The sequence below is a fragment of the Nannospalax galili genome, unplaced genomic scaffold (assembly GCF_000622305.1).
Source record: "Nannospalax galili isolate Female #2095 unplaced genomic scaffold, S.galili_v1.0 scaffold1508, whole genome shotgun sequence".
Lineage (NCBI taxonomy): Eukaryota > Metazoa > Chordata > Mammalia > Rodentia > Spalacidae > Nannospalax > Nannospalax galili.
Genome location: NW_008358858.1, coordinates 320,897 through 334,725, shown reverse-complemented (window position 1 = coordinate 334,725; position 13,829 = coordinate 320,897). Strand labels below are relative to the sequence as shown.

Genomic DNA, 13,829 nt, shown 5'->3' with positions numbered 1-13,829 from the left:
AGAAGCAAGCAGATCTCTGAGTTTAAGGCCAGCTATGACTACATAGTAAGACTTGGACTAAAAATAAAAATAATAATAAATAACATATATTTTACTGTTGAGTAAAAGTCTACTTATATCTGGTAGGTCTAGTTGGTCATAATGTGGTTCAAGACCTCAACCTTCTATTATTGTTCAATATCCTACACCCACTGTTAGAAGTAGGATATTGGTTTCTAACTCTTAATATACACCTTCTTATTTCTCTTTACATCTACTGAAAATCATTCTTTTCATTTTCTGTGGTACTTGAATTGAAGTTAGAGCTTCCCACACTAGGCAAGCTCTACCACTGAGTTATACTTCTAGTCCTCTTTTTGTACTTTTCATTTGAATTCAGGGTCTCATTAAGTTGCTTAGGTTGGCCTTGAACTCACAAGCCTCCCAAGCAGCTGAGCTTACAACCTTGTGCTACCAGGTTCTACTGAAAAATATTCTTACTGGAATAAAAATGTTTACAATCTTTAAAAGAGCTAAAAGAGGATTTAAAATTATATTTACATGCCTTTTGACCAAAAGTTCTACTTTATCAAAATATTATGAGAAAGAATAGGTAGAGCTAATCTTCCTAAAACAAGGGACTCTAGATAGGCTGCCTAGACTTAGTAGACAGACTTGCACTGGGGAATGATGGGGGACACTGACAACCCAGTGGGCCTTATCAGGGATGACAGAATATATGGGCTCTAGTTGGGGAGGGGGGCTTTGGGAGGGTGCCAGTGGGGACGGGTATAAAGATGATTAAGATAGTTTGAGCTGTTCTCTATTAAATACACAAGAAATTCAATTTTAAAAAGTAGAAGGCTTAGTGAGAACAAATTATATTACCTCTACTGAAATATAAAAAATAATCTCCCACATACTGACACTGTGACACTATCTTCACATAGCAAGAACCACATAGAACAGCATGTGAATGGAGCTGGTAAAGCAGGGACAGTACCACCCACAACCCAGTTCCAGGGCCCTGGGTCAGAATGCTCCAGCCTTTGCCAAGCTGTGTCTTACTTATACTTTAACACAGAGGCCACCAAACTCAGAGTTTATGGATCAGTGACATTTTAAAAAATCCTGGAGAACTGATAAATGATTACCCTTCTTCTGTATTATCAAATTATCATACAAAACAACAGCTGTTGCCATTATAGTTGTTACCACCTGATATCACCATCATTGTATGTAACACACCAAATTGTGCAGAATCACAGAAGACAGACAACATAGTTCAAAAAAGGTGAATTTAGATACACTAAAGACAAAGTAAAATAACCTAAGGAAGTTATATATAATATGTCCATAATCACAACAAACATGTACTGAGTCTCTTATGTGTGTTTGCATGCGGGGATATGTGTGGGTTGGTGCACATGTGTTTGCCTGCATGTGGAGATCAAATGTCAACCGTAGGTGTCTCAATGGGACATGGGCTTGCTGATCAGGCTAGGTTGGCTGGCTAGCAGGCCCCAGGATCCGTCTGTCTCTACCTCCCCAGTGCTGGCATTGCAGATTCACTCTACAACACCTGGGTTTCTACATAGTTACGCGATGAAACTTGTGTCTTCATACTTGCACAGCAAGCATTTTACTGACAGAGTAATTTCTCCAGCACCTTTATTGACTCCTGGATATGTGTTAGGCCCTGGTATATGGTCTTTTCTTTTCTTTTCTTTTCTTTTCTTTTCTTTTTTTTTAAAAATAATTTACTGAGAATTTCATACATGCTATAAAATCCATGCCTGCGCCCTCCCCTCTTACTCCTTCCATATCTCCCCATCAATTTTTTCTGATAACTTCATGTACTCTTTCTTCTTCTTTTTTTTTAATGGGGCCTTTTTGCTACTCTACCATTCCCTCCTCTGAAGAGGTAACCCTAAAATCTTTTAAGGATTAGGTAAGAGCTCCCAAATACTTTTGACATTTTTGGCCTTTGGAACAGAGTATGTTGCTAAGAGGCCCAAGGACATTTTGACTTTTAGCCAAGAAGCTGGCTACTTTTCTTTGGGGTCTTTTTACCCTAACTGCCTAGCTGATTCCTACCTTCTATTCTTATCACATGATCCTCTGAAAAGGTTACCCAGCTATATGGTCTTTAAATTCATTACTTACTAGGTAATTCTATTGCTATATCAAATTTATAAGTGTTTGACATGCAGGAAAACTAATCCAGAGTTTTTAATGTACCAATGCTTATTATAGAATAAAGTAAAAAGCATACTTCTACATAGAACACAGCACTGAGAACTAGAAAACCTGGTTTAGATTATACTGTCACTATGACTATATAATCTTCAGGGTCCAATTTTCTCAAATGAAGACTCTCTCTCTCTCTCTCTCTCTCTCTCTCTATCTATCTATATATATATATATATATGTGGGTGTGTGTGTGATGTCATGATGAAACTTATTATTTGCTAATCTAAAAAATTAAAAAGAAAAAAATACTAAATTACCATTGAGGAGAACTTGGCCAAAGCTTAAAAAGAAAAGAAAAGCTGTGATGATGGAGGTCAATGTTGATCATTAACTTGGTTGGATTTAGAAACACCTAGCAGATTAATAGACCACTTCTGGGTATGTCTGTGAGGGCATTTCCAAACACAAATAGATCATGAAGGTTCTGATCTACCAAATGGATTCATCCCTTGATGGGATCATAACATGACAGCATTACTAAGAGGTGGTGAAAGAGAAGGAGCTAGGACCCAGCTGGATGAAGCAGGCTACCAGGTGGAGGCGTGTCCTAGAGGACTCCTATGTTCGCTCTCACTGCTCCTGTCTGCCATAGGTAAAGAGTCTCCTCCATGTGTTCTCACCACAAGGTTCTGCCCCACCACCAGCCCAGAACTGACCACCAGCCCAGAATCACACAGTGAGGCAGAAGAAGGCAGTTTCCCTTCTGTTGTTCTTGCAGGCAGTTTGGTCACAATGATGAGAAAGCTAAGTAAAATAAATGTCTAAGACTTCTAAAATGCACTCTCTAGTTCTTTTGGGTTAAAAGAAATATCGGAGGTCATATTTGTATTTAAAGCAGAGGAGAATACTTATTTGCAAGCACCAATACTCAATCATCAGAGGAAAAGTAAGTTTTGACCAATTCTATCACACGATTAACTCACCAATTCAGCACATTAAACAAGCATTAAATAATGTGACCATGCACCCAGGACAGGTTAACAGTCATTAATAAAAACTGCATAAGAGGAGCTGAGTTCGATTTCCAGCACCTATGTTGGGGAACTCACAGCAGCCTGTAACTCCAGTACTGCACACACACACACACACAGTTTTTTTTAAATGCTAAGTTTGAAGGCTAGTTTTTACTTGCCACCAAAACCAGTTAATAAGGTAACACTCCTATCAAGCTGAAAGAGATGAAAACTTATTAGGAGTCAGAATGTCAAAAACTACCTTCAGTCCTTCCAGTTCATTTTCCAGTTGTTTAGAATAATGCTCACTCTGCTCACGCAGTTTTCTGTCCTTTGATGCTTCAGCAACTAGAGCTTCAGTGTGAACTTCCAGCTTTGAAATAAAATGAAAAGGACAGATCATGGCTATAATTCTTTTCAAGGTATACTTCCTCAGGGGAATTTATATCTCAAATAGTGGAATTCATAATAATATTAGCAACACAAAATAACTTTTCAAATGAAATACACATTATTTCACTAGTCTCAAAATGCAGCTTTAATTACTGCTCCATGGACACTACAGAATTTGCCTGACTACTAACCTCTTTTTTGGCTCTTTCTGTTCTGCGCAGCTCTTGCCTTAAGCTTTCAACTTTTTGCATCACCAGGTCCACCTCTTCTTCCTTATCTCGGACATGGCGAGCAAGTTTCTGTTTTTGGGTGTGCAATTCTGTTAGTCGCTCATTGATCTCCATGAATTCCTGCATGGCCAGTTTCCTCTGACAGTGTGCGTCTTTCAGCTCTTTGGATTGGTTTTTTAATCGCTCACTAGCCTGGACTAGTTCCTACAGTTTTGTAAAAAGAATATATGTTACCAATTCTGCAACCTCGAGACCAAATCTGGCCGTCAAAGTTGCTATCATTAAGTCATGAAGAGCCAAAATTATTCACCTCAGAAATATTAAAGGAAATGGACTACTCCTGAACAGTTATCAAGGGTATGGTGCCCTGCTTATACTCTCAAATCCTTATTCTGACATGGTAAGTGCACAGGGGCAGCTATCTGAGTATGGCGCATACAATATAAGCTATGATGGGCAAAATAATCAGTAAAACTTAATGATTGATTTTTAAAAATTAAATCGAGTGATTATAAATCATGAAAAAACAAAAACACAAGAGTTGCCTTGCTCTTACCAAGGAGACACCGCCCCAGACCAGTAACAGGGGAAAAGAACCGACCCTGAGATTTCTGATTAGAGGGGTTATGTGGACTCAGATGAATGCAATGCTTTGCATTTCAATAAAAGGAAATGTATATCTTCTTTGGAAGAAAGAAGCTCAAGGAAATTCAGGTTATTTACACATTAACAGCAAACAACCATGAGCTCCTATCTACAAATTCCCCAAGACCCAAAGAACAAGACCACTGTAAGGGAATAATGGAGACAACAGAAAATAAATTCAAAGGGTATTTGGGTATTAGAATCATTAGATATAAGACCACCAAGTAATATTTGATGAAATAAAAATCACCATAAAATGGGGGAAATGAGAACAAATTATTAAAAATTACCATTTAGGTTTATAAAAAAAACTTTATAGAACATTTAGAAATAAAAGAAATATGCTTTAAAATTTAAAACATAGACCCACCAATGTAGGAATATCTATATTTATGAAGCAAGAGAAAGGAACTCAAACTCAGACCCAGAAATGTCTAAAAATTGAAACTGGGTAAACACTCAAGACCTAAAAAGATCTTAAAAGAAATCTGGGGTGGGTGCAAGTCACCTATCTTCCACTGTCAGAAAAAGGAAAAAAAGAGATGATCAAACTCAAAACACACTTAAAGTAGTAATAATAGAAACAGCAGTAAAACTTTCAAGACAAGAAAATAACACTGTATACTCAGAAAAATTACTTCTCAAGTATAGCAAAAATTGACCAAGCTTACCACAATCAGATCTGCACTAAAAGAACCTCTACAGCTTTATTTCAGGAAAAGGAAAATATTTTTAGAAGAATGATGCAACACAAAGTAAACGGGATTACATAGGAGTGTGAAGAAATGGATATATGGGTATATTATTTAAGATGTCTAATTTATACAGTAAGAAATAATACTAAAATATCTGTGGAAAATAGAATGTTAGTTGGAAATAAGTAACAGAATTAAGGATTTTTAAGAATTTTTGGTAATAGTTGATTATATTAAGTTTAGACTTTGTTAATATGCATGGCAAAATTCAAATATAACTACCAGAATTAGTAGAACCAAATATGAACAAGAAACCAAAAGAATAAGAAATAATTTTGAAAAACAAAAAAGAATTCTGGAGATTAGTTACAAGACATTGTACAAGTACTTAACACTAAGGAGCTATGTACTTCAAAAAGGTTAAGATAGTAAATATTATGCTACATGCATTTTAGAACAATTTAAATGTTTTAAGTAAAATAAGACACAAAGAAAGCACAGACTGACGAGCAGGAAGAAAAAAAAAGCAACAGAAACATGTCTATATACATTAGCAATCAAAACAGATACAAAGAGCTAAACTCACCAGTTAAAAGGTAGTTTGTTACACCAGATAAACAAAATCTATACCTTAGTAGAAAAAGCATTGTTAGGAACAGGGAGTATTACTAAGGAATCATTAAACTCAACAGAGTAAGAAGTAATACCATTCTAAAATTTAGTGAGTTTTGTAAGATAGCCTTAAAATTCACTAAAAAGAAATCACTTGAAATGCAAAGGAAAATTGGCAAATAGATCATGATGTAGGAAATTTTAATTTCCCAGTCATTAATTTATCAACAAAGTAGACAAAAAAATAGTGACTGAAAGAAAATCTGAACCTGGTCCCAGTGGTTCACGCCTATATTCTCAGCACTTGGGCAGATTGCAGCTGAGTTTGAGGTCAGCCTGGGCAATAGAATGAGACCTGTCTCACCTCCCCAACCACCACCAAAAAATAAAATAAAAGGATTTGAAAGTTCCATTAGCAAGTTTCTTACGTATAGAAGTTTAGTCCTAATTTGGAAATACACACTCTTTTCAATAATATACATTTAATATTTTTAGAATATTGCCAACGTCTAAAACATGAAACCAATCTCAGTAGATTTCAAACAGGAGCTATCATACAGATCAAGTTCTTCTGGCATTGTAATTAAATCATAAATCAACAATAAAATATAATTTTCTACACTGAAAAATTTAAGACACACATATAAATAACTCATTAGTCAATGAGAATATCAGATATAAAATATTTAAAACTATGAAAAATTAAAAATAAGAAACAAAATTGTTTAGTACATACTAAAACTTAGCAATGTAGTAAAGCTATATTTAGGACACAGTCTGGAATACTGAGAGGGGGAAAAAGAAGGCAATAGTCAATGAGACTCTGCTTAAGAAACAGATGATCTTTCCAAAAACAGAGGCATGCCACTTCATTTATTCTATGAGTCCAGCATGATCTTACAACAAAAACATTAAAATATGAGAAAAAAAACTAAAAGAATTTCATTCATGAAAGCAAGGGTTAAAAATCCTTTAAAATGAGCAAGCCATTTCCAGTGATGCATAAAATTCATCCATGTAGACTCTGCTTAACAATTCTCTTACCACTTTCTATTTCTAATGATCAAATTAGTATCTCAGTACTCAGTCTATCAGTAAAACAAGAATAAAAATAATACCTAACTCATGGGTTGTTATGAAGATTAAACTATATAATTAAAATCAATTAGAACTGTGCTATTAAAACATAATGCGACATATGCTATCATGTTACTATTTGAAAACAATATGTGGGACATCTAGGCTCAGAAACATAACAATGTTTTCAAATTAGCAAACCTCTGTTAATGAAATTCACTATATCAATTTTAAAGAAATAATCATAGTGTATAAAATGCACATTACATAGTCAATACTCATTCCTTATAAAAGTGATTAGCATAAAGTCAATACTCATTTTTTAATAAAAATGATTAGCAAAGTACACAAAAAACTTCCTTAACTTGAAAGTACTAAATATGACATTACAGAAAGAAGTGGTAAAATATCAGAGGCATTTTCTTTAGTCATGAATAGGTAAAGATGCCTGCTACCACCATTTCTAATCAACATTGTACTGAGCTTCTAGCTAATGCAGTAAGTTGCAAAAACAGAAACCATAAGTATCCAAAAATAGGAAAACTTCAAAAAAGTCTAAAACATATTTTGTTATTAATGAGAGTCTGGCAATGTTAGAATAAAACTGATAACAAAAATCAGTAAAAATCCATAAATTTAAATATACCGAAAAGGTGAAATAATACAATAATACATTTAAGGAAAGGAAAACAATTTTGTGGATGAGCACTTATTGAATTTATTTATTGTTATTGGGACTGGGTCTCATGTATCCCAGGCTGCCCTCAAACTCACTATGTAGCTGAGGATGGCCTTGAATTTCTGATTCTCTTGCTTCTATCTGCCTAGTGCTGAGATTACAGGCATCACATGCCTGGTTTATGCAGCACTGGGAATTGAACACACTGCTTTGTGCAAGCTAGGCAAGCATTCTACCAACTGAGCTGCATCCTTAGCCCTGGAAGAACATTTTAAAATGATTTTAAGTATATGGAAAGATATCACATTCATGGATTAAAAGACTGTAGAATTCGAGAGAAACTACTTTCATGTTTTGTACAATTAGTCCTCCTAAACAAGTATCACTGAAATTTGGGCCCAAGTGTGAGCCAGAGTTATAGAAAGGAATTTATGAGAAATTTCAATAGTGAGAAAAATCCATTTACCTTCTGGAGGCATTTGTGAATGAAGCTGGTTATTTAGGGCTTAGCTAAAGCCTGGAGTAATTAATTTATATTCCAAAGGCATAGACAAAACTTTTCAGACTTCTAGAAGACCATCTCAGGGAAAAGGGGGCAGGCAATGTACTGCCTTTTCCTCTCTCTTAACACCTGAATTTTTTTTGGGGGGGGATTCACTCCTCTATAATAGAAACTCATTTGAAGGGTTTTGTCCAGCTATTTCTCAGGGCATTGCTCAGGATGTAAAAACTGCTGTACAGGGGAGCCATGTAGTGATTTGCTGTGTATAAATAATAATCTGCTCTGCTCTTCAAATTTATGTGTACATTCAAAATACTAATAAATATGTGTGTATATACATATATATAACTTGATATAATGTAGTCAACTGTTCTGTAATTGATCAAGTGATAACAATGTAATTTTAATAAAAATTCCATCAGTCTTCAAGAAACATAGACTAATGCACATATGAGAATTTGCTTTATGACAGAGGTGACATGGCACTACTGGGGAAAGGGCATATATTTTGTAAAGAAACAACTGGTAAGAATAACTGGAGTTTTATCTTACTAGTTAGATATTAGCAGGTTTGGAGGTTGCTGGGGATGAGGGCCCCTCCCCTCATAATCAGCAGCAAGACTCTTGACTGCTGGTCAAAACACTGGGATTTGAGACATATCTCTACCCCTGGGTAAAGATATGACGTTCTGAACAAGATATTTATTAAGCTGAAGGTCTTCTGATGAAGGACATTATTTTATCCCCTCCCATGAGAGTCAACTCAGATGGACCTCTCAATCACCTGGACAGTGAGATACCCTTCAGAAAAAGCTGTTTAAGAGACTTTCAAAATTGTATAAAGTCTATCTAAAATGCAGGTTGACACAAAGGTCTCTTTGACCATTGTTAACCCTCATTCCTCGAGAGTGTGCAGTTCTCTACAAAGGTTGCCTTGGTCCTTGTCCATGCTTGTCCCTTGAGCGTGCTCCACTTTATGTTGTAATATATGTTACCCATCTTCTACTCTATGCTGTGTTATGTCTCTGTTTCGTTTGAATTCTTTCCACAGAGATCACAAAGAGTAAGAAGCCAAGGAGAGTGCAGAGCAAGAGCCCAGCCGCATTATGCACAGAGCCAACTTTCCAGTGGTTTAAATACATAAAGACCAAACATTAAAGAATACTGATGAATTTACATTAAATTTACAAACTCTGGTTAGTCAAAAGAAAAAAAATATATCAAAGAAAGTAAACAGACAAGACAGCGACAGGTATCTTGAACATGTAAAACAAATGAAAAAATTCAAAAATTTCAAAAATTCTTACAAATACCAGAAAGTCAAACAACAAAGCACAAAAAATGTACAATGAATATCAAGGTGTTCTGTGAAAGCAATAATGTAAATGATGAATAGACACATGGTTGGAGATACCTGACCATGTCAGAAATTAGGCTAGATGGAAACAGCATCTTGGGTCTAAGACCTCAATTTAGACAAGATTGACTAAAAGAAGTAAGTGTGATAATTCAAACTATTGTTGCACAGGGAAATGTCTATACTTTGAGAAAGAATGTAAAAACCAGGACACCGGAAACGATGTTGCATTACCATAAAGACAGAAAATATTTGCTAACCTAATTAAAAATAAGTGGAGGACCTAAGTGGACAGTGCTCCAAGAAAGACATACAGTTAATAAGAATATGAGATGTTCAACATAACTAATCACCACAGAAATGAAAAATCAAAACCACAACGAAGCCATTTTACAGCTGTCAGAATAGTAACTATGAAGAAGGCAGAAAAAAACAAGTGTTAGCAAGGATGTGAAGAAAATGAAATCCTTTCCTCCTGTCTATAGGCTATTAAGTAAATCACTTTAAAAAGTCCTTATATCTCTTTATTTTCAACACCAAATATGCTAACAGGATTTTTAGTATTAAAATTTATTTTAAATTGTCAAAAACTGTTCTTACTATAAATCAAGATATCAGATTTAAAAAAATTTTGATTTAGTTATTTTTATTTTACGTGTATGAGTGTTCTACCTGCTTGTATGTAAATGCACCTATGTCATGCAAGGTGGGCCAGAAGAGGGTGTCAGATCCCCTGGAACTAGAATTACAGACAGTTGTGAGTTGCACTGTGGGTGCTGAGAGCTAAACTGGGGTCCACTGGAAGAGCACCTGTGCTCTTAACCTTGGAACCATCTCTCTAGCCCCAAGATACCAGATTTTTGTGTTTATTATGTTAATTAAATTCGACTGTATGATATTAACAATAAATATAAACTAATAAATCATGAATATTATTGTATTAAGGGAAAAACATCTAATATAAATGCCAAGCATTATTGTATGACCATGGGTTTAGACAGCTCTATATAAACCACTGCACAAAACTGCAGTAAGTTTAAAGTATAAACGAACTCATCTACACCGAGAGTGGTGGTGCACGCCTTTAATTCTGGTACTCGGGAGGCAAAGGCAGGTGGATCTCAGTGAGATCAACGCCATAATGGTTTACATAGTGAGTTCCAGGCCACTTGGGGCTATGGGAAGACCCTCTGTCTCAAAAAGACCTTCACCCCAAAAATGTACTTATCTAATTCAATTTAACCTGTAATTGCTCTGTTAGTTCTTTAAAAGTAGTTTTATTTTTAATTCACTCCATTTCCTTACTAGAAGCAAGACTTATGGCTTACCCATAAGGACTTCATCCTACATTAATCAGTATATTAGAAACAAAATTCACTAAATATAATTTGTATTATGCTGGAAACTTCTGACTTCTTATTTGCATTGTCTACTTCAGGTCACAATATGTTCTGTTTGTTAACGAAAGTCACAGTACTTAGCAGCATGCAGTTTAAGTATTTTCCCTGCTGGTTGCATATTATTTACTCTATTGGGCACTTACAATCTTAGGAATAAGTTTTGCTCATATGTATACCTAAAACTAAGTGTTACATGAAGTTCTTATGAAAATGACTTTAGATTATTTAGCTATGCTGCTTTGGAGAAGAAAATAACATTTAAAGAACAAATAAACCATGGAAGAGATTTTAAATGATAATCTATTAAGAATTTTCATACCAGCAAATTGTAACTTTTTAATTTTAATTTTATATGTATGTGTTATATCTGCATGTAAGTGTGCTCATGTCATGTAGTGCCCATGGAAGACGGAAGAGGGCATCAGATAGCCTGGAACTGGAGTTACAAGTTAAGCCATGTGAGTGCTGGGATTTGAATCCGGGCCTTCTGCAAGAGCAGACAGTGCTCTTAATAGCTGAGCCATCTCTCCAGTCCCCATACCAGCAAGTAATAATAAAAATATATAATGGAAAGCCAGGTGTGGTGGCACACACCTTTAATCCCAGCACTTGGGAGGCAGAGGTAGGTGGATCTTTGTGAGTTCGAGGCCAGCCTGGTCTACATAGTGAGTACCAGGACAGCTGGGGCTACCCAAAAAAGACCAAAAAAGAAAACAAAAACCAGATACATGGTCAAATATACTTGACCACATTAGAAATTAGAGAAATACAAGTTAGATTACACACACACACACACATGCACACGCACACACACACACACGTGTGCACACAAATCTATGACCTAAAAAAAAAAAATCTGTTTTTTAAACTGTTCATAGACAGTAAACAGATTTTACTATTTGCTTACTTCTTTTTCAATAGCATTTGTTCTTAGTCAAGGCTTTTAACTTTCCAACTGAATAAAAGATTCTAAACTTTAAAGTCTCAAGAATGGTATACAACAAAATAATTTATTAAAAATTAAGGGCTTGGGGCTGGAGAGACGGCTCAGTGCTTAAGAGCACTGACTGCTCTTGCAGAGAACCTGAGATCAATTCCCAGCACCCACATGGCAGCTAAGAACCGTCCTAACTCCAGTTCCAGGTACTCCAACGCCCTCTTCTGACCTCCACAGCACTGCAAGACACAGGAGCACTCATATACATGCAGGCAATACACTTGTACACATAAAATAAATAGATAAAATATTTTTTAAAAATTTAGGGCTTAAGCCAGTTATGGTGGCTCTGGCCTTTAATCCCAGCACTTGGGAGGCAGAAGCAGGCAGATCTCTGTGAGTTCAAGGCCAGCCTGGCCTACATAGCGAGTTCCAGGTCAGCCGGGGCTACAAAGAGATCCTGTCTCAAAAGACCCCCCACCAAAAAAAATTAGGGCTACAAAGATGGCTCAGTGGTTAAGACTGCATACTGATCTTGCGAAGGACCTGAGTTTGGTTCCTAGCACCCATACTGACTGCTCACAACTTCATGTAACTCCAGCTCCAGGGAATCCACCATCCTGGACTCTATGGGCACTTGCACTCACATGCACATACCCTCACACCCCAACAAACACAGATATACACACATTATTGAAAATGAAATAAATCTTATTAAAATTCTAAAAAATATTTATTATTATTGTTATTATTATTATTTTTTGGTCTTTTTGAGACAGGGTATCTCTGTAGCCCCAGCTGTCCTGGAACTCACTATGTAGACCAGGCTGGACTTGAACTCACAGAGATCCGCCTGCCTCTGCCTCCCAAGTGCTGGGATTAAAGGCATGTGAAAATATTGTTTTTATTTCTTATGTGTGTAAGTGTTTAATGCCTACATGTATGTACCTGCACCCATGTTGTGCAGTGCCCATGGAGGTCAGAGGAGGGTGTTGGATCCCCTGAAACTGGATTTATAGATGGCTGTTAGCTTCCTTGTGGGTGCTGAGAACCAAACCAGAGTCCTCTGCAAGAACAGCCAGTGCTCTTAACCACTGAGCCATTTCTTCAGTCCCATTCTTATTAAAAATTTTAAACCACTCTTAAAATTTTTAGCTTAGCATACAAATTTCATTACAGTAAACTAAACTTTTATTAAAAAGTATACTTATTAGGAATACTTTCAATATTCTAGTTATAGAAGATGAAGAATGTAGAAAAGGGTGTAAGGGTCCATTCATATACGCTTACCTTATTTAGCTCTTCTCGTTCTTGCTGCAGAGTTTTCATTTGCTTTTCATAAGCCTTGATTTGCCTAGCAGCATCATCTAGCTCTCGTCTCACAGAATTAGCTTCTTCAAGCTGCCGTTCCAAATGACTAGATTCTAAAAAATAACCACAGCATTTCTTTAATTCAGACATACAATCTATACAAATGAAAAAGTAAAATACTAACATGCATAACAAGTAATAGCAATAGTATCCATTAGCAGTAATGTTTATTTTCCATATATTTTGATTTAACACAATAGTGATGATTGTATTTAGAAAAATTATATAAGGCATGCTTATCATATTATGAGTAAGTCACAGAAGACAATGTAGTTGAAAAATTACTTCCAAGTAATAGTACCTTTTCTAAAAACATACTTATTATTTTAAACTAATGGTCGGGCGTGGTGGCGCACACCTTCCAGTACTTGGGAGGCAGAGGCAGGCAGATCTCTGTGAGTTTGAGGCCAGCCTGGTCTACAAAGCGAGTTCCACGCTGGCTGGGGCTACAGGGGGACCCTGTCTCAAAAAGACTAATAAATAAATAAATAAATAACCAAAAATGAGCCTGTGATTTATTAACTCTTAAGACATATAATCAACTTGAATAAAATCATATATGATATTCTAAAAAGTCTATTTCTAAAACAGCAGTAATTCAGGCTATTGGGATTTCCATAGGAGTTTTTGTCATTTCTTTTCTTTTATGAAGAAAAGGTCTGCTTTAAGAATAATACAAGTATGTTACCAAGAAATGCTCGTATACTTTAAAAAAAATCAGTTATATATTATTATATGTTACTATA

The 13,829-nt window shown here is 35.8% G+C and overlaps 1 protein-coding gene across 13 annotated transcripts in view; it reads right to left on the bottom strand.

Annotated features, from left to right (window-relative positions):
• Positions 1-13,829, bottom strand: part of Cdc42bpa (CDC42 binding protein kinase alpha) — a 311,536-nt gene that overhangs the window by 120,621 nt on the left and 177,086 nt on the right. For 10 of the 13 annotated variants that reach the window (XM_008822349.3, XM_008822352.2, XM_029558261.1 and 7 more), the window contains exons 12-14: positions 13,003-13,136; positions 3,770-4,012; positions 3,448-3,558 (exon numbers count right to left, since the gene is read on the bottom strand). In XM_008822349.3, coding sequence (XP_008820571.1) covers positions 3,448-3,558; positions 3,770-4,012; positions 13,003-13,136 — 488 coding nt within the window. The remainder of the gene's footprint in view (positions 1-3,447; positions 3,559-3,769; positions 4,013-13,002; positions 13,137-13,829) is intronic. The other 3 variants (XM_008822356.2, XM_008822350.3, XM_029558264.1) reach the window with 1 other exon arrangement.